At 46.0% G+C, this 20,794-nt stretch overlaps 1 protein-coding gene across 5 annotated transcripts in view; it reads right to left on the reverse strand.

The window, feature by feature from the left end:
• Positions 1–20,794, reverse strand: part of MDGA1 (MAM domain containing glycosylphosphatidylinositol anchor 1) — a 145,971-nt gene that overhangs the window by 57,036 nt on the left and 68,141 nt on the right. For all 5 annotated transcript variants that reach the window (XM_075445710.1, XM_075445701.1, XM_075445691.1 and 2 more), the window contains one exon: positions 18,950–19,243. In XM_075445710.1, coding sequence (XP_075301825.1) covers positions 18,950–19,243 — 294 coding nt within the window. The remainder of the gene's footprint in view (positions 1–18,949; positions 19,244–20,794) is intronic.

Genomic DNA, 20,794 nt, shown 5'->3' on the forward strand with positions numbered 1-20,794 from the left:
AAGCAGTGCAGGAGTCCTGTATCCTGATCCACACTTCAGTCCCTAGCCCAGGCTTCCTCCCCTGAGAACAACACACTCTACGCTACCCTCCAGAGTCAGTCGTCATTTAAGTTTTTACTTAAATCTAGAAAGCGCAGCAAGTAACACAAGTGATGAAAATAGCAAGCAGCTTTATTTTCAGCGGGTCTCATCCCACTCTGCTGGATGACTCCCTCTAAGATTAGCCATGCAATCACAGCACCGATGGGACTCTTGTTTTTATTCTCCACCTTATCCCACGTGTCAGAGCTAACTGGCCACTCGCTGGATTAACATTGCAAAGGACACAGAGATAACCCGTTATGAAAGACTAACTTCATGGTTAGCTACAATTATTAGCTGTGTTTCATGATACAGAGTGGCTAACAACACCAGGCAGTAATGTCTCTCTCTGGAAAGCGAATCAGCACAGGCTGCTATTAGGGCCTTATGAGACCTCTATGACCCCATCCAGCATCCATTTAGTTCTGATAGGTACCCTTCTGCAGTCACACTGGATGCAGTCTTCCCTGATCTTCTCTAGAAAACCAAAGCGATCCCAGCAAAGGGTGTCTTCCTCATACAGCCCCTGGTCCCATAATCCAGGGTAATAAAGATGTCAGAGGAGTCAAAGATACTGCATCCCTGCTTTCACAGCAGGTAGAAAACTCCATGGTTTCTGCTCCAGGAGAGACTCTACCCAAGCAAGCAGGAAGTTCTTTTATTGTCACAAGGCTGGAAAATCACAGCTGAGCAATTCTGTTCCCTGCAACAGCACCCACACTCCACAGCTCAAGAACTCACATTAGGCACCAGCACCTTTCCACATGGAGACAAATATCCAGCTAGTATTTACAAGCCCAGTCTTTTTGCTTGTTTCTGAGAGATGATATAATTGAGTAGTTAGAAGAGGGGAGCTGGAGGAAGGCTTTCTCAACCTATTTCTGCTAAAAGCCAGAATCTCTATGTCTTTCATCTTCTATGCCTTTTGCCTTTGCACTTCAGTCTTCCTGTGTATAAAGACATAATACGTGTATTTTTTGCAAAGTGCTTGAAAGCCAAGTTGCAAGTATTGTTATTTCAAACAAAACAAATTTGTTTGAGTACATTTTCTGTTAGTCAAGTGGGTGCAAGGACCGGAGAAGCAAGGCTTAGAGCAGAGAAGGCTTAGTTCTGTGCTAGTTGACGGGTTTTAAAAGAAGAGCAAATGAAATGTATTCACTACCATCTTTTCTGCTTTCCTCTTCTCTGAACTTTCCAAGCTAATTAGCTCAACCAGTCTTCACCTTGTTTTTAAAAAAGATGGGTTTACTAAAGGATTTCCTCTTCTGCATGAAGAGCTGTGCTGATTAATACATGAGACCCCTAGTTCACTTTACTCAGTGCTTTGAAGAAAGTCCATCCTGGGTGGGAATTTCCAGACCTTCTGCCTCACCGATATGCCTCCTCAAAAAAGATCTGTCCCAGACATGCTGGAACTCCACTCAGACTCACTGCCCAATTAATTCATGCTAACGAGACACTACAAAGACAAGTATTCTCCTGCAGTGTAAAGCCACCTCATTCCCATGCCTCACTTACCTTCAAGTGCCTGGTTTCAAAACAGTATACTCCCCTAATTGAAAAAGATAAGTGGGATAAGATGGTACAGATACAGAAGACACATACACATTTGTATGTGAAATGAATGCTGATAATCCTCCCCCCACCCACATACCATCCAATTAGCAAAGTTAGGCACAAGAGAAATAGAGTGAGAGTGTGGGCATTTCAGAGCTAATATATTCAATTACTGCCAGACCAGTGGCATAACCTAGATCTAGTTTTTTGTTGGGTTCTTTTTGCCACAGACTAACTTGAAAATGTTGTTTAACTCACAGATGATAATGCTTGTTATAACATGGTGAAGCAGGATGACGGCTAGGGTGGATCTGGGATTCTCATGCCCACCCACATACCCACAACAGGGGAGCCCTCTGTGTGTAGCAGCGTCAGACCACTAACTCTCTGCTCAAGTTCTGCCTCTGTCTTCTAGCAGATAACGAGATGTCAGCCCATACCCATGCATCTGTTATTACATGCTTCTGTTTAACAAATTGGGCTGGCAGTGACATGCCGCTCCCAATGGCATATAAATAGTTCAGATCCAAACATTCTCTAACAGCCAGCCAATGATACTCTTTCCCCAAAAGCATCCCATATGCATTAACTTTTGGCAGAGAACCAGTTATCTTACTACTCAATAATTCATAGGTGAGCTACTCAGCTGGGTAGTTCTGGGAATAAAGCAACTCATTGCCAGTGCAAACTAAGGAAAAGCAAAAAAACCAAAAAATCAACCCACAAAGAACAACCAAACGAGATTCTTCTTCTCAAACAGAGAATCCACATCTTTGCTCTCCCTTCAGAGTCTATCACTAGTTTTGCTTACCATCTAATCCAATTCTCTTGCTGCAGTTTAAGCCTACAACAAGTCCTCCCTATAGGTGTTTTTATGTCCTAGTAATCAACTCTGTCCTATCCCCGGTAGTTCCCAACCTCAACAAATACTCAGAAAGGATTTTTACTCCTCTTCTCCTCTCCCAAGATCCTTGACAAGATGATGTTGACATTTTTTATATGTGTGTGTGTGTATGTATATATATATCTTTACAGTTTCCTTTTCTCTCCTTCCTGTGCTCTTCAGGCGGCAGCAGCACAGCTTTAGTTCCTATCTAGATTTTGTTTTCTCTGGGCAGAAACACCATCGTAGAGTTTTAAATACCAGAGGAATCACATGCAAAAATCTGGCAAAGGACATAATATAAGAGAAACCTAAATCTACAGCCCTGACTCTCCTCACGTGCCTGGCAGAGACAAGCAGGACACAGGCACCTATAATGGGGCAGAGATCAACAGGTACCATTTGCAACATTGTGAGCAGAAACATGGGTTGCTTGGCCCATCACAGCAGAATCCATTCCCTATGCTTCCATCCACAGTGTAAAGCAGGGAAAACGGAGGGAAAACAGCAAACCTGTGATGTTCGTTGTCCTAGGATAGGCCCTCCACATTCCTGAGAAGGATTTTGAACAACTGAGAAAGGATTGATCATCCCCCCAGGTTTGACAGCAAACCTGGAGCTAGCTGGAACAGGACTCTAAAGCCCAAACTCATCCCACCTAACTTCAGGCTCTTCACTGAGGCACCCAAGCTAGGAATGCCATGTCCCTCCAAAGCCACTGAGTGAGAGGGATGTCTCCAGAGGACGATGTGGATGGTAGGAATCCCTAGTTAGCATTACCTCCCTCTGTCCTGTGCCTGTACAGGGAGCCTAAGGCGATCCCAGCCCTCACTTCTCTGCTTGATGAATGCAGACCACAGCAAATGCTTGTGCGACATCTGCACAGAAGTGGCCAGTGCCACCCCTCTATATGAGCCTCTCGAACTCTCAGTGCCTTGTTTATTGAGTTCATCAGTAAGCTGAGTCACAACACACATCTGATACTTGGGCAGCCTGCATGTTCCCCATAGCAAATATAGTGATAAATCTTTGGACTGCAGACAGCACCCCATTATCACCGCTGCTAGGGTTCATGTCCAGAGCATGCAACTGTCACCTGCAAGGAATTGACTGAGTTTCCCACAACCAGAGGAGCTACCAGGCAGAGGTGACTGCTGACTCCGAGCAGCAATCCAGTAGCAACAGGCTCCTATTCCATCTCCAGCTGCCTGAGCAATTCAATTGTCTCCATACGTTTAGACCCTTTTAATAAAAGAACTGAAAGTTAAGATGAGGGAGGCTGCAGGAGAAAGCAACTCCGAGAACTGCAATCCTGTGAAAATGGAGAAGAGTCCCTGCTTAGAAATACAATGATTGTCAGGGCCACAGGTGGTCAGAGCCTTCTGCTCACAGCTGGGCTACAGCGTTACCTCACCTTCTGTTTTCAGTTTGAAAGCTAAATTTGGAACACTAGATGATCCCTCCAACAGCTGCCTTTCACACAGGCAGGCAAAGCAAGAAGCAGCATAGCCAAAAGCAGAAATGTTGACTAAAAATCAGACCTGCTTGAAAGATGGGGTGGTGGGGTGAGAGCTGGAAAGTGGAGAGATCCAAGCCAGAAACAGCCTGGTAGGGGAAGGAAGACCTTCCAAGGCAATTAAGATGATCAAATACTAACCAGCACTCCTTTGTATGTTTACTTTGTATTCTTTGTCTGTACTAGTGACCAAAAAGGACACATGGAGCAAAGCTAGACCAGGAAGAGTTAATGCAATGGTTCTGCACTATCTACAGAGCGGAAAGAGGACAAACTTCCCCACACAAACCACGCTTTTCCTCAGCCTCTCCTTCAGGCCTAGTAGGGAATTTGGACCAAGGAGGAAGAACTCTGCATAGAGCAACTCCCAGTTCTCCATCACTTCTCTACCCGCTGCCTCGGAGTTCTGCTGCCAATTGTTTAATATCCTGCTCCGCTAACTGTCACCATTACCCCATTTTTCCATCCTTCACCCTTGATTGATCTTGATTCATCTGAGGAAGATGACGACAATGAAAACGTAACCGTTCAGAAAGACGCTGAAAGTATGCTTAAAGTAAAAGATTTATGGCAAATGTTCAGTCTCATAGATGAAGAAGCTGAGCTCAACAGATATCGAAGCAATTTTTCCCATAAGAATTAATATAACAAGGGGGGTGGTGCATACAGGAACTTAAGAAATGCATTCAATTTAAAAACACAAGATCAGTATATATAGCATAGAGAAAGCAGAGTCAAGAACATTTTTTACTGTAAGTATTTTTGCTGTTGCTCTCCGGATGGTTACCTCTTCATCATTGTCATCATCATCTTCAGATGAATCAAGGTAGTTCAAATCAATCACAGAAAAAGGATGGAAAAATGAGGCTAGGTTCAGGCGGTCCATCAAATGAAATGGGTGAGGTCCTTCAGAATAGTGACTGGCTCCAGAAAGCCAACTGCCAAATAGCCACCTTCTCTGCCATCTGAAAATCCTGTCTTTCCCCCTCCATCCTTCATAATGTTACCTGCATGCATTTAAAATGTGTGAATTCCATATGTGCCCATGTCCAACTCCTCAATTAATTATGGAAAAATAATGTATCTGTCATATCAGTAACTGTCATAGCTTTTCATAAATCCATCTTCAACAGATTGCTGGTTACAGAGAATCATCTCCCTAACTTTATTCCCAAAACTGCTAACTACCTATGGAGACAGTGGAGGAACTGGCAGTCCCGTTTCTTCAAGCCTGGATGATACCACCCATCTCAGAGAAGGGCATGGACTCAAGCTATGGAGGACTCGCTCCCCTGTTGGAAACATCATGCCTTCTCTCTACATTGCCACCGTGTTTCCAGAGAAGCAGCAGCACACCAGCTGCGCTGCTGAAGTGGACGCAGCCCTGCGGCTCGCGTCTTTCCTGACATTAGGAAGAGCACGGTCACTTCTGACAGCCACAGGTGTTCTGGGTTCCCAGCAACCACTCTCGGGGGCTTGGGATCTCCTCTGCAGCAAAGGGCACAGGAAGGACGCCAGTGACAGAAATGGCAATCATTCAAGGACAGCAGCCTGCTCCCTCGACATCCCCATATGGCTATCAGCTCTGTCCCATCTCCTCTGGACTTGGACCAGGAGAGGGAAATTTGTTAACAGTGCTGCTCACTGGATAAATCTGCTCTGACATTGATATTCCAGGCTGCTCCTCTGGATGACTTCAAACCCGACCAGCCCTACAGGAATCTTTTGGAGGAGCAACATCCCTGTAATGTGAGCACATGCCTATCCCACACATACTTTTTCATGTTGACTGAGAAGGACTTAGGCTGCAGCAAAGGCAACTTGCAGGACCAGTGTGAAGTACATGCTCCATTTCTTCTGCTTATGTCTGGGTTTTGGTCCAACAGATAAATGCCGGAAGATGGCTCCATGAAGTTTCCATTGTTCACATTCCTGACTCTTCTGGGACACAAAAAGTAAAGCTGTTACCTTCCTCATTCGCACGAATTGCATCAACATCTGAAAGTGGATCCTGGACTGAGTCAGTCCGTCAGCAATTATCAACCTGAGGCGTTGCAGCAGCACACACTGTAACATACCATCCTGTTCCTTCTAACCTGTACGTGACAGACAGTATCATCTCCCAGAATCAGATACCCCAGGTGAAAAGGACATTTTAAACAAGTTTCAGCAATGTTTTCTGAGCCATTCCACTGTGGTGGGCAGAGAGAGGGTATAATTCTGCGTATAGCTCTGAAAAGAACCTGTGTGGACTTAAATCTGAGAACATCTGTGGCTAAACCTGTGATAAAAGCTAGAGATGATGGAAAGACAGGCTCCTCTATACGCTGTTTGTAAGACTCTGGCTGGATCTGTGCACCCTGATCTGAATTCATCAGTGCAAAAAAGGCAGAACGACAGACTAACAACAGATCATAAAAACCTTAAAAATGCCATAGAAAGCAGGAAAAGATGAGGCAAAACTTGATCTAGCCAGGCTTTTGAGAGGAAGTTTGTGATAGCATTCTGCAAACACCAGAGGAGATAAAATTATTCTGTACCCTCTGTGCATGTGTTGCCTATGGGAGTACAAACACGAATCAGTTGGGTCAATGTAAGCAGAGGAGACAAGCTCAGAACAAACAGCAATAAACCTTTTTATTCCTCTCTGATTCCAGAACAAAACTCATGGAAGATGAATGTGGGATGCAACTTTACACGTTAAAAAATGGATGATGATTAATATAGTTCTATGGGTCCCTGGCAGACAAACTGGGTAGTGTTTGAGAAAGCAACAAGAAAAGTAACTATCTTGTCATAACATCCTCAGGCATTGGAAAGATCCTGGCTTGCTTCCACACGACAGACTAATTGAAGATATACCATTCAAATGCAGCCCACATTAAGCAGATCAAAAACACATTAACTGAAAGAGTTCAAAAAGAAATTTTAAATGGGTGCATGCACCACTGAGATCTCTCTAGTGAGAGGGAATACCTCCCTCGTGCGATCCCATATGAACCTCTTAAACTGATGCTATTTCATACCTTCATCAAGGTGAAAGATCCAGCCAGCAGGCTGGCATAGCTAAAGCATATCAATTACAAAGTACCCTGTTCAGGCTGTGTAGTCAACATCATACGTAACCACCTTTGGTGTCTGAACGACCTTACATCCATTTGCAGCTGGCATGACCAGGTGCAGACTTTGGCACAGCTCAGGGATGTGGCTTGTGCTTTGCTTCCTCCCCGTCCCCAGAAGGCAGCACTTTAAAGTGCAATAACTGACAATCACCATCCTTAAGTGCCTATGTCAGGACAAGATACCAACACCTGTAGGGAACACAATATGCAACAGTAAATAACATATGAGAGATATCTCACACAGGACAACGTGGTTTGCTTGATGGAATGTGCTTATGGTAACTGCATTCAATTCATCTGGGACAATGTATAGGTTTGGAAAGAAAACTATTGAGGAAAGAATGTGTTGCTTTTGTTAGGAAGGTGACGACTCTGAGAGGAGCCTGAGTTGATATAATGCAGTGAAGACCAGCTTTCAGCTTAATTCTGTAGTCCAAAGATCTCCAAATCCTTGGATGATTAAGCCAAAAGCTTACTAAACATATTGTGACATGGGCGTCACTTCTGCATCTGCATCGGTGAGATCATTTTTGAAAATTGGTTTAATACAGGTGACCATGCTGTCAGAATGATGTTGAAAAAAAACCTAAAAGAGGCCTATAAAACTGAATGCGGGGCGGGAGAACATGCCTTGCGGTGAATGGCTAAAGAGACTCTTTCTGGATTGTCAGCTGAAAAAAGGCTAAGAGACTACTTGTGCTGGTGTCTGAGACTACACCAGGAAGAGACTGCTCATAACAAACAGCTCTTTATGTGAGAAGACAAAGGCATAAACAGAGCTTGTAGTTGGAAACTGAAACGAGACAGGCTTAGATTAAGTCATGACAACTGAACCACGAGAGTAAAAAAACGCTGGAACAACTTACAGAGGTACACACTGAATTCTCTATCACTTCAGTCTGTGAGTAGATGCTGCACTGAAAATGTACAAATAACCCAAGATCCACAAAGGTAAACTCACCTTGTTCCTCAGCTCCACTAGGGAGAGAGAATATGCTTGGCACATAACTCACTCTCCTATTTAAACAAACAGCACAAAATGGTTAGAAAGAGATTCAAAGAGCTTTTGCTTTCTTGTAATGATCAGGAAGTTGGAGTCCCAGCGTTTTGGGTGGACTGGAGGACATAAGCTTCTACAAATTGTTTTTAAAAGAAAAACAAAACCACCAGAAAACCTGACTGTCTTTCCTCTTCTCATTAAAACCTATAGGTAATTTCATTTGCATCTTTTCATTTATACGTGTGAGTTAGTTCCTAGAAAGCTAATCAGAATGATTATGATGCCCATTTCCATGCATAAAAGGATTTTTGCAAGGCCTCATTACAAGCAGCCCAAGGGGAAGAGAAAAATCCCCAAATCACAAAAATCCATTTTGAGTGTTTGTCTGTTTTAATCCATCCCAACCAACTGCCACCATCTTCTCATCCCTTTAGACCCATTATGCTCTTTCCAGCAAACCACCTTAGATGGAGGGCTGCTCCCTTTCCCTCAAGACCCAGTTCCCCATTTTAGAGCATAGCAAGACATTGGCTAAAGGGCCTGTATTATGCATAAACTATGAACTACTCAGAAAATCCCTGCAGATCCAGCACTATTAAGCCCATCTATATTGCATTAAGTTGTTATTAGCTACTGCATTCTAGCTTATGATTAGGACAGTAAAATATCTCTTTGCAATAGCACTTGGTAGGGAAAATCCTCGTTCAGTGCAAATGCCACTATTATCTATTGTTCTCTTGACCTCAACAACAGCCACTGTCAGGAACCCCTGTCACAGTTTTGGCACTCCAGCCAATTCCTCTCACCAGACACTTGGGTGAGTTGGGCCCAGAGTTGTAGCATATTTGTGACGGATGAGATTTACAGCACTCATTTCATCAGATGCGAGAGCAGGTCACAACAGATCAAAAGCCTACAAAGGGTTGGCTGGAACGGCCTTCAGTTGCCATCCTTTCTTCAGCCAGCAGGGATTTATCCGAGATGCTTCTTCACCACAGAAATGGAGTCATTTTCACTCTCTTCTACATCCCATTCACCCTCTTGCAGCTTGGCAAACAAGCGAACAGTCTCAGAAGTCAGCTCCCTCTCAGCCCACAGTAATGAAAAATTTCCATGGCTTCCTGTGGTCACACATGACCCTAGAAACAAGGACTCCAAAATCATACAAAATGCAACAGGTCTGCATGCCACTAGGAAATTTAAGCATGTCTGTCAATTCCTGTGGCCAATGAGGGGTTTGCAGGTTCATCGCTGGGTTCATAAAAGAAAACCAACTGCTTTACCTCAAGTCCTGGAGGCCAATGAAATTCAAATCAGAAGCAAAAGCTGAGATTACATAGGAGCATGTGCACACACGTGCTTATTTGTTTTTGCAATAGAGAGGCAAGAAGGAATGGAAATCAGGAACTATATGAAGTGAAATAGGGAGAGAGGGGTGCATGTTTGAAATGTGATCTCTGCCTATTGAGCAAACACTGTTTCCTGGCTTCAAAGAAAAAACAGTTTCTTTCTCAGGGACTAGCCCAAGCGGAAAAGCACAGACTAGTAACTGAATAGTTGTTGCCCCCCAGATAGCTCCAAAAGGCGCCTATGCTCTTTCTAAAAACTGAACCATCAGCCTCCCAGTACAGTGTCCCAGCACAGAACAGGCAGCAGGAAGACCTGCTGAGATGTACAGAAGCCTGTACACCTGTGAATTCACATTCAAGCAATTTCCCTATAGAAGTGAACGTAGTTGGAACTGTTTCAGAGCTTGGGGTCTGGACGCTCAAATCTAATTAAAATTCAGAATCCACCCAGGATGCTGTTTCCTAGTAGGGTTCCTGTTTATATCAGGAGTGACTTGGGGCCTTCCCTGCATAAACCCCCTCCTCAAAAGTGGCATCGCTCTTCAGTGCGTTGCCTCCATGTGCCTGGCACAGTCCTCCAATGAGGCAGGGGAATATAGCCCTGGTCCAGCCCCAGGGCAGATGGAGTAGGTGAGAGACAGCATGGCAGCCTGTTCCTGCATTCTTATAGGTGCTGCTTGACATGGTTTATGGCCCAAAAATCATGGCAGAAAAGCAAAGGCACCGGCACAGGCACAATACCATGGCACCACATAACCCTCTCTGGGAAAGAGGCTGGGGGAAAAGAGCCTCTGCGCTTCGGCACAGGTCCTGTGTCAGGTCTGATGTCCTCTCCTCCCTGCAGGTGTGGGCAGCTGTTTTCACCTCACTGTGCCTCAGGCTCTTGCGCAGAGGCTTGAGAGTTATCATGAGAAAATAAACTGGGTTTTTTTTGCCTGCTTGGTTCCCCCAGTGGTTGCCTCACTGGTCCCCCTCCAGTGAGTCCTGATCCGTGGTATCTCTCCCCCCACAGCTGGGCACTAGCACGCTTATTTCTTGGTCACCAAGTAGCAGAATTTGATAGCGACAGGGCATTCCCTCTTTTCCTGTCTTGTGACCCCAGCCTTCAAACCTGCAAACTGACTGCAGTTTTCTAACTCCTTCTGTCTACCACCTCCCTTGCCCCACATCTCCCGATGCCAGTGTTGCCACATACAGTACATGCCTTCACAAATCTACTCTGCTCAGGTGTCAGCAGCAGCACTCTTTTTTACTTGAACATATAGTCAAACCTTCCCATTCTCTTGGTTCTCCTATCCCCGGCCTAGAGACCCAAAATCAGTATTTTTCTTTTTCAAATATACACACTACATCAAAGCCATGCAAGCAGGTACCATCTTCTCCTCATCCTACTGCATTCCCCATAAACTCAGATCCCAGTCCCATCCATCACCCCTGGCAGAGCGTATCTCGCCACTCCACTCTCCAGGATCCACAGCCCTTTCTCTGCCTTGCCCCAGTTTCTACATCCCCTGGACGTGTACTCGTGCTGTGCAGACCAAGAGAGAAAGCTTGCCAACAGCTGCCGTGCCAAGCTGACCATCTCTGACCCGCTGACTGGAGGTAAGCATGCAGCAGAAGTACTCACAGCGTATGCCAGAGAGAAACCTGCCTTACATCCACATGCAAACAGAAGCAGAGCCAGGGCAACCTCTCCCTCCAGCCAGGCTGCCTCGATGCACTCTGGGTACCACCAGCTGTATCGCACTTCGGCGGTCTTTGATAAAGGTTGTTTCACCTATGGCCTAAACCCAGACAGCAACAACAAGGCTCAAAAAAAGGTAGTTTGTTCAGAATGGCAAGATTCGAAGCACTGGGAAAGTGTCTGACAGTACTTCCACGGCAGTATGCTCCTGTGACTGAAAGGACACGCTTGGGCAAGACCCAAACATGCACAGCCTTGCAGGACGCCCAGCACAAAGCGTTTGAGAGGATTCCGGAGTTGGTTTTTATGCCAACAACCTGATGTATACCTAGGTCCTACAGGGAAAATAGCTGCCATGGCAGGAAAACCTTAAAAGGAGTGTCTGAATTAGAACAGTACGAGATGTGGTGTTCAGCCCTGAAACGGCCATGGTAGGTGAGCAATTGTCCACAGAGAGATGACCAAGACTGTCTGCCATCCACTGTGTCTACACAGCTCTTGTCTGTCCTTTCCTGACAAAACTGTATAGCTTGGATGTCTCTCTCAATAAAATTAAGTTGCTCTTCCTGGAAAGTCTGGCCAAAAGGCAGGATAATGGCAGCTTATGGAAAGTGTATTTGTTTCTGCCAACAATATCCGAGAAATGGATTAGCTGATTTAAACCAGTTCTCTTCTGAACAAACAAATTCATCTCTCTAGGTGAGGAGCTCTCACACAAGCTTTTACTCAGACTATCATTACAACCGCAGAGGTGTTTAGAGATGAGCAATAAGCTGCACAAAGGCTGAATGGCAGTGCAGGCAGGCTGCAGTCTCATGGAGCAGACCCAGGTCGCCTCTTAAAGGAGGGCTCCCACCTTCCTGATGCACATATCTCGGTATCATCCTCTCTTCTTTCACGGTCGTTTACCGAGGGCACAGCGAGGAGGCCTCGCGGTACTTCGCATCTGGTGTGTGGTGCCACAGATTGAACATGCCAGCTTTGCGAAATCTGCTCCCCAGCCTCCACTGCTCCGGTGAATTCTCCCTGCCATCTGGGCATTTTGCTTTATGTCTCAAGTCTCCTATATCTCCTGGCCACCACAGCATGCAGACACGCTCTGTCAGACCAATTTCAATCAAAGAGGTAAACTGGAAAAGCTCTTGGGGTGCAAAGGCGACATACCAAAAAAATCTCGGTGAGTGGCAGCACATGGGAACCTTCCCCACAAGGCAGCAAGCAGAGAAGAGACCAGGGTCCTGCAGAGCAAGTCCTAACTGCTACACACTGAGGGAAAATATGTTTTCCTCCAAAGCTACGTACAAACGCTACAAAAAAAAGCAGCACTGGGAGTCCTGGGGCTTTGCTCCACAAACATAAAGGTGGTCACAAAGAAGAAGGTTTTAGCTGAGTGTCCTTAGCCTGTCAGACTACCTACCCCTCAACGCCATGAGGCTGGCAGGAGGATAGGGCCAACAAGTCCTAGACAAACAGGAGCCGTCCTCTTTTCAGCTACATTTAGTACAACCCCATCTTAAGACCAAATCCGAAACTGATGTAAGTGCTGTCACAGCCTCCATCTGCCAGGCCCCAGCACCAATAGACGGTAATTGTTGAAACAAATCCGAGGTCGGCTAAGCCTCTGTGGTTGTTACTGTGCTCTGAACCATGGCCATTTGGGTTTACAGCCATGACGGAGTAAAACTGATTCCTCCCTTCAGCCTGTCCTTAGACTGACAACTCTAATTAGTTGTTAGCAGCCCGGGCACTGGGAAGTGGAGTGAGCAATCCTAATGCTGTATCGCTGAGGACACAGCTATGTGCACAAACATAACCTGCAAGCAACTTAATCCCAGGCACAATACTGCAAGCGGAGAGTGTGTTAACAATCAGGAACAAAACTCTCTGCCCTAAACAGGGGGAGCATAGGGGTTCTGTGTATTGATAGAAACGCAGAAAAAACATGTATACATTCAGCTTACTCACACAAACCGCTGTACAACAAATTAGGGGATAAACAGGGAGGAGTTCCATCAGCAGGACCTAACAACCAGGTCAGCCTTTGTTCAGATCGGTGGCTCAGGACTACAAATTATTTTCTTCTTTTCGCTAATGAAGGTCTCCAGGTTTGCAAACACTGAACTTGCAGAAGGCACAGTTTTCCTGTGGCTTTGAATACCGACACGCCTTTCGCAGAACATCAGTTCGTTCTTAAGCCTCTGATGGTCTAAAATGAACCAGAACATCCCAGAGCTCTGGTTGGTAGAAAAGCCCAAGGTTTCCCTTTCTTGGGAGTGAGACCTGTACCATGTAGAACAGCGATACTGAAACATGAATGGCAGGGCAGGAAAGCCCCAGGCACTGCAAGGATAGAAAAATCATCATCTTCCCTCAAGTTAGCTCCTGAACTGTGCTCCTCATCTTGGAGGAGGGTGTCAGGATAGACATCACTGATGAAAATAATAAAAAAAATTAAAATAATAACTATTAATAAATACACCCAGAAATGAAACTAGCCAAGTCTAAAATTCTTAACAGATGGCTCCATACTCCAGCTCACATGGCCAAGCAGCAAGACAGATAAGCCAGCTCTGTCACAGATATGGGTCAGCTCTGGCCGCAGACATGCTCGTTTCTCTTAGACTTTCTTCACATAGGCAGGGAATACTGTAGGGAGCTCTCAGGATCCAAAAGCCCAGTCCTAGCCACTCTGCAGAAACATCTCCATGCCAGGAGCATGTCTCAAGAGTGCTTTTAATGGAGCAGTTAATATCTAAGCTTATGTTTCAGAGGGGGCAGGGCACCAGCAAAGAGCACTGACATTGAGCGATGGCTTCAACAGTTGGTCCAAACAGTTTAATGCATTTCCATTTCCAGTTGCGTGGATCCAGCAATGCTTCTTACTTATTTACACTATCACTCCCTCCTCTCCTCCCTGCTCTTCTGTTTGCTACATAGATAACAGGGGAAATTGATGCTGACTATTGCCTGCCTGATGTACAGCACTGCCAATGGGTTCAGCAAGATATTAAAGAGGAATGAGTCAACAGCGTGTGACCAGGAATAACACTTGCTGGCATGTGAGCTTGACTAGGAAAACATATCTGTGCCCATCTGAACATTAATTTAAGTGACAAGGGCAGCAGATGCCCCGGCAGGACTTATTCTGGCTGCCTTCCAGGTCAGGGCAGTGCCAGACCTGCTGGTCACCAGCCCTATGGCAATGCCTCTGTCTAGGACCATGCAATGGCTCCTGAAATCCTGTTAACCACAATAACGGCCTCTCCAAAGAGAATGTCAGTGTGCTTCCCTGATTACATCTTATATTTACTACGCTTTGAAGATAAAGCACAGAACTCCAGCTGCTGCTTAACGTGTTAAAACTCTACCTAAGGGCAATAAGTATAATCCTTTGGAGATCCATCCCAGATGATTATGGACTATTATTTTGGATCCAGAAGGGGCCAAATTTGCAGGCCATGTTATTCCAGGGGAGGAGACACTCAGGTTAACTCCTTTTCTAGTCTTTCTTCCTGCCAAGATTTCACCTGCTCTGACCCAAAGATGAGGAACAGGATCATCTTTCAAACTTGACTATCCAAAACAATGTCAACCCTATATAAACATCTTCTCTTCCTTCTTCCCTTCTTTGTCCGGGCACTCAGAGACACCAAGGCTTCTACCAAAGACAAAAAATGGCTCCAGCGAAAGTTTGCTTAACCGATCATAAGAATTTGGTGAACTAATTAACATCTCTGAACAGAGGAGACGGGTGCTCTTCTACCAGGCTTTGGTGGTTATCCAAAGAGGGAGAACCCATTCAGGTGATTGAGCAAGGGCCTGAGATAGCAAGTAGGTTTATCCTCCTTCACACTACTCACTATCTGTGGGAAAATACTGGAGCAGATATATCAAGGATCAGGTGTGATGAGGAGTGCAGGGTTGAGCTGGACTTTGACTGAGCTGTCCAGTAGTTGACGACATGCTGTTCAGGAATGACAAAGCATCAGAGCTGACACAGTATCATTCAAGCAGGATAATGTACTAGGATTGCAATTTACACCACACTGTTATATGAGGCTCTAACAGAGCAAACGTAATATTCGCCATGAGGAGACAGCCATCTCAAAGGCCAGTTCTAGGAACAGCTAGAGTTGAGAGTCACTAGTAATCTTTGTAATTCATAGAAATGCTGTTTTGACCAGGCTTTTACGATACATGGCTAATATATTTTTTTCAATTTGTTACTATGTACTTGGTAAATTTGTGTCTAGGTAGCACCCTTTTCACTGATGCACACATGCACACTTACTTTCTTTCGTCCTTTAATACGTACTGGCTCAAGTGACACTTTGTATTCCAAAACTTAAAATGCTGCATATTTTCAAGCCCAGTGTGTGTTTTACAGCCTTACGCTATCTTACCTACACAGGGTGACCCAGCCCTCATTTTAAACCCACCTCTGCAGAGGTTTCATTTTTCTGCTGGGATTTTCTTGAACGAGTACCTGGTCCTGAAAAAAACCTTGACAACAGCATCAGTAATAGCATTGATGTTATTAACAACAGCACTCTGCCCTTCCATTACTATTTTTATTTCAAGATTTCAAAGTGCTATATTTATTATGCCTCACAAATCCTTGAATAGATGGGTCAGTTTTATTCCTGTTTTGAGGATATGGGAAAAGACAACAAGAAATTGTCACTCCAAGTGGTGGCCAGATCCCAAGGAATTCTGACAAGCCCAATCTCTCACTCTAACCAGTATACTACATTTCTTCACCCTAGCCACAGAGCTATAAGGCTGCAAGGACTTTCATAAACTTATTAATCTTCCAAAGCTCTACAGTTCAGACCAAAAAGTTCAGGGAACAGACTATGCAGCCTGTCAGAGAGCTGATGATACACAATTACAGCACACAAAAGGAGAGCAACTTTTTCTGCTTGCAAAATAATAAAAAAAAAAAAACCAACCCCAAACACTTTTTTTTTTCTTGACAGCTGACTTGTTCTTTTTGTCTTCTTATTCTCTTTCCACTACTGCAGTGCAGTTGGAAAAGCCTATTTCTGGGCTAGTTTGTTTCAATACAGCACTATATGCATGAGGGTGAGAGAAGAAAAAGAAAAGAAAAGAGAAAAACAGAAACAGGTTCCGACATCTAATCAGATCTGCTGTATTGATTTTGCAACTTTAGCTTTTGAGCAAATCAGAGGAACAACCACATTATCACCCAGAATTTGCTCTTCCCTTGTTCAAAAGGAAGCTCACACCAACACATAAAGAGGCACGCCTGCATGCACACACACACACACGCATGCACGCCCACCCGTGTGGACGAACACCCCCCCCTGAAGCGGCTCTCCGGTGGGATGCAGGGGCTGGGGGAGGCGGGAGAAGTGCTCATCACGGAGGCTGCAGAAGCCACACGATCCCCATTTCTGACAAGATGAGAATTCCAGAGCAAGCCACTGGACTAATGAGCTACCCACACTGAAGAGCAGCATTTCAATTAACCACAGCAGCCCCCACCACAGCACCCACCTCCTTCCAGCTGCATGAACAAGGAAGAAAGGGATAAACAGGGACTGTGTTGTTTGATGGGTTTTTTTGAGTGGGCGGAAAGGGGGGAGCCTATAGAGGGGACGAGGGCAATTCTCACCCTACTTTCTTGGTTCACAGTTTGTTTTTCGTGCTGATGGAGGGAGCAAACTGACAGCCCTAGAACCAAAGCTGCTTGCTCAGTCACAGAACACGCAGTGCCACCGTAAGGTCCTTCCACCGCTTCCAGGCAGGAAGTGGCAGCTGAGGTGTACACTCAGTACACACCTAGCTTCACCTAAGGGTACACAGAACTGATGGAGAAGGGAAGACAGCTGTCTTGTGGGCTGCTGCATGGACCATGCCACCATTATTTGGGCGAGATCACAACAAAGCATTGCTTGGCCTTGGGAAGAGTTATAGGAAGAGTATGTTGAGTGGCTCTTTACACAGAAGTTCAGCACATCTTTGCATACTTTGGGGTCACATCAAAGGCTCTGCCCCAGAACAACATTTGGCTTGTATCTACCATCTTTCTTGCATGGGGAGTCATGTCCTCCCCTCTCCAGGCCAAGAGTCAGGGTTGTGATCTCCCTCCAGACCACCCAGTAAGCCAGAATCCATCCCAGGCTCGGGACTGCCGCTCCTTCTGCAGTGGCAATGAGGGTCAGCGAGGACCACACAGCTTTCAAACACCAACACCAAACTGGGGACATCAGCAGGGCTGATGGTTCATCACTCCAGAGTAAGATTTTTCTGCATCTCCCATCAGTTCCTGGGGTGACCAGGAGTCACCATCCCCGCCATGCCCCATACACCTGACCCAGCCTGCCCTCCAAAACAGCTCAAACCAAGATGCACATTTCCACCCTGCTTAAGAGAAGCTTCTCCATGCACACCTACCTGCATGGAAATCTGCACACATTTCCCTGTCCCCATCCCATAATTTTGTTCCTGCCATGCTTCTGAATTGACAGAGATAATTTTAAAAGGTTATCTTCCAATACTCAAAGTGCCTGCAGGATTTCGCACGCTTCCATTACTGCTGTGCTCCCAGCAGCTCACACCTGTGAGCTGTGCGTCTGGTTGGCTTCAGCCAGGTTATCCGCTCCAGTCTCACCTCTCTTATTCCCAGGGAGAAGCCTGGGAGGAGTGTGGCAGCACATCTAATGAGTGCTGCTGTGCTCTGTGTGGAGTCTCGTCAGTCACAGCCCAGAGGTAGTCCACCCGGGTGCAAATTAACCTGCTCCCTACCCATCCCACACCCAACAGATCCTTGCGTCTCAGAGGACTCGGAGAGAGTTCAGCAATCGCACTGTCCCAATGGGATGAGGTTGCAGGAAGGGCTACTCTTACAGTCACAGCTCCTTCCAGACCAAGGCATTTTACCCAGCTACCTTCCCCCTGTCTGATTCAAAGTCTTGAAGGAGAGAGCACAGACCCTTGCATGCCAAAGCACACCTCAACAGCATCAGAGCTGAGCAGGCACTCACTTCTCTGGAGGGACAAGCCACTGCAGGGAAAGGAACGGAGACAGTCACCCAATACAGACACCAGCATCCTCCCTTCCTCTACGTTCACCTTTATGCACAGATATCACCTTCAGAAGGGGCTGGGAGCACCACCCATCGCTGAAATCACTCAATACACCACATGCTAAGAACCAGTTTTCTGTTACTCACAACTTTATTGCATGAAAACCATTTGGGAGTATGCAGTCCCTACCGGGGTCTGCCTAGCACTGCTTTTCAGGCAACATGGTTTGGGCACATCCAGAAATGACAGCTGGGGTAACTAAGGTGAAGAATGGGTTGTGGGGTAGAAATGGTCTAATTAACATTCATTTGCTACCTTTTGAATACTTGACTTTACAAACTTACTAATATACCCTGAGGTATTTTACACATACATGATGCACAAAAAATCACACACCTGATAAAGCTGCTCTTCTGCACTCACCCACCGATCGGGAAATGGAAAGCATTGTGCACAAACACATACAACACCTCTCCTTTCCACTTACAACACGCTGGCCATGCAGTATCCTGCCCTTAGCCTTGTGTAGCCAGACCAATTAAATAGAAGCTGTTCAAAGGTCCCTAGACAAAAGAGACGTGCCCAGTAAGAAAGGTCAACTCTGCCTGAAAGCAGTACTGAGTGTTTCAACCCCGCTGAGCCTACAGGCTTTTGCGTACACAGGCATTCAGACAGGCGCTCCGGTACCGTACGGTTATACTCACACTGCACGTTGAGCTGCACCAGGGCTTCCCGAGGTCTGATGTTAAAGCCATTGTACCTGGCTGTCTGACACTTATAGGTCCCGCTCATTTCTCGGCTCACACTCTCCAGGCGCAGCTTCCCATCGTATGTCTCCATGGTCATTGTCCCTGAAGGCATGGGGGTTTCCTTATCTACCCGGGACCAGATGATGGGTGGCTTGGGCTTCCCTCGAACCTCGCACTGCAGCTCAGCCTGGGAGCCCTCCCGGACGGTGATTGTGGACTGACCCTTAGGGACACTGATTGTTGGTGGCACTAAAAGGGAAACAACATGCGAATCATTTCACGAGTTTCCAGCAAGCAAGGAATACTCTTGAGATGCTTGTGTTCGAGTCACACCAACAGCCCTGAACTCCAAAGGTTTCCACTTGACGCAGTGCAACCCCTATACACAGTGACCATGTAAGTCATCCTACAGGGTCTGGAGTGGCAGGGCATCAAGGAAGATCCAACAATGTATCCCAATGCCAAAAGCAAGTATGAGCTGTACTGGGGCATTCTCCAAGCTCCCATCCCTCTGGTTGCAAAATGCTGCCCAGCAGCAGGGTTAGCACAGAGGAAACCAAAAACAAAAGCCTCTCCGATCCGTTTCTCCAATTCTGGTCAGTAAACTTCCCAACTGCAGTCTTTTGGTCAAGAAATAGAAGTCGTGTCTGCCAAGGTATCTAGTTCCCTTATGCAGACCAGGCTGAAACTAAGACATAGGATTAGTGCTTGTAGATTGCATCTCCAGCCTTATCAGACATCCAGCATTCTTGTTCGCTCCGAAACCACAGCAAGGAGCCCGCTCTGTTAAGTGCCTTTGCTTACTTTACATTGAGATTCACCGTGCACTTGTTGATCTCTGGCTCACTCAGGCAAGAGATGGGTCCCAACAAAGATCACTTCTGGCATCCCTTCCAGGCCAGGCTGGGAACAGCTCATGCAGCAGAACTGCTGCTGAGTCAGGGTTAGAGCTGGAGGTACAGTAATGCTCAAGAAATATCCAGCTATCAACTGACAAATGAAACTTTGCTGATAAACAAAGCTCAAAAGAAACCAAATGACTGCAGCTGAAGGGTGCAGAGATGTCAGTGGGAAGAGGTTTGTTGTTCACATCCCCAACTCCACCAAGAAGCAAGAAAGGGAATGTTTGTGCTAAACCCCATGTAATAATAATATTTTATTTGTATTAGGCTTCAGAGTTAACAGCTCAACTGAGGCAAATAGGATCGTCATCATTTTCCGAAAGCTCCTCTTTCAGCCCTTCCTGCTGACAGTGGCAACACTTGGATTGACACTTCCGTAACTGCAAGCGCCATGTACTTTGTTTCCATTTAAATCAAAACGTAGAACTACAGAGGCTGTAACAAGCTGGTCTGACCAACATTAGCTCAGTTCAGCTCCACCAAAGGAGAGTGTGCTACAGTAATTGCACACATTACAGCCCACAGCTGCTTTAAGAGCAAATTTAGGACGGCTACAGCCCAGTCTCCCTCTGCAGTGACCTCCCTATGCAACAGCAAGGCCGCATTTTCAATTTGCAGGTCTCCTGTGGGCTGGGGAATCTCATCACACCCTGTCCCGCACAGCGTGAAGGGACGACGACACTCATGGCGCCCAGCACTGCCAGCAGCTGCTCACCTGGCGACAGGCAATTTTCTCTGTGGGGAAAAGCTGTAAATTGCATTTGAAGATTTTATTTTTAATTAAAGTTAACTCCTCAGAGCTGCTCAGTGGAGGCAGCCACCTTGGCGAGCTCAGGCGTTGCTCAGCAGAGAAACATGGAGCCACCGGTGCCACCCTCCTGCTCTGATCCTGCGATCT

This window comes from Opisthocomus hoazin, chromosome 2, assembly GCF_030867145.1.
Source record: "Opisthocomus hoazin isolate bOpiHoa1 chromosome 2, bOpiHoa1.hap1, whole genome shotgun sequence".
NCBI lineage: Eukaryota > Metazoa > Chordata > Aves > Opisthocomiformes > Opisthocomidae > Opisthocomus > Opisthocomus hoazin.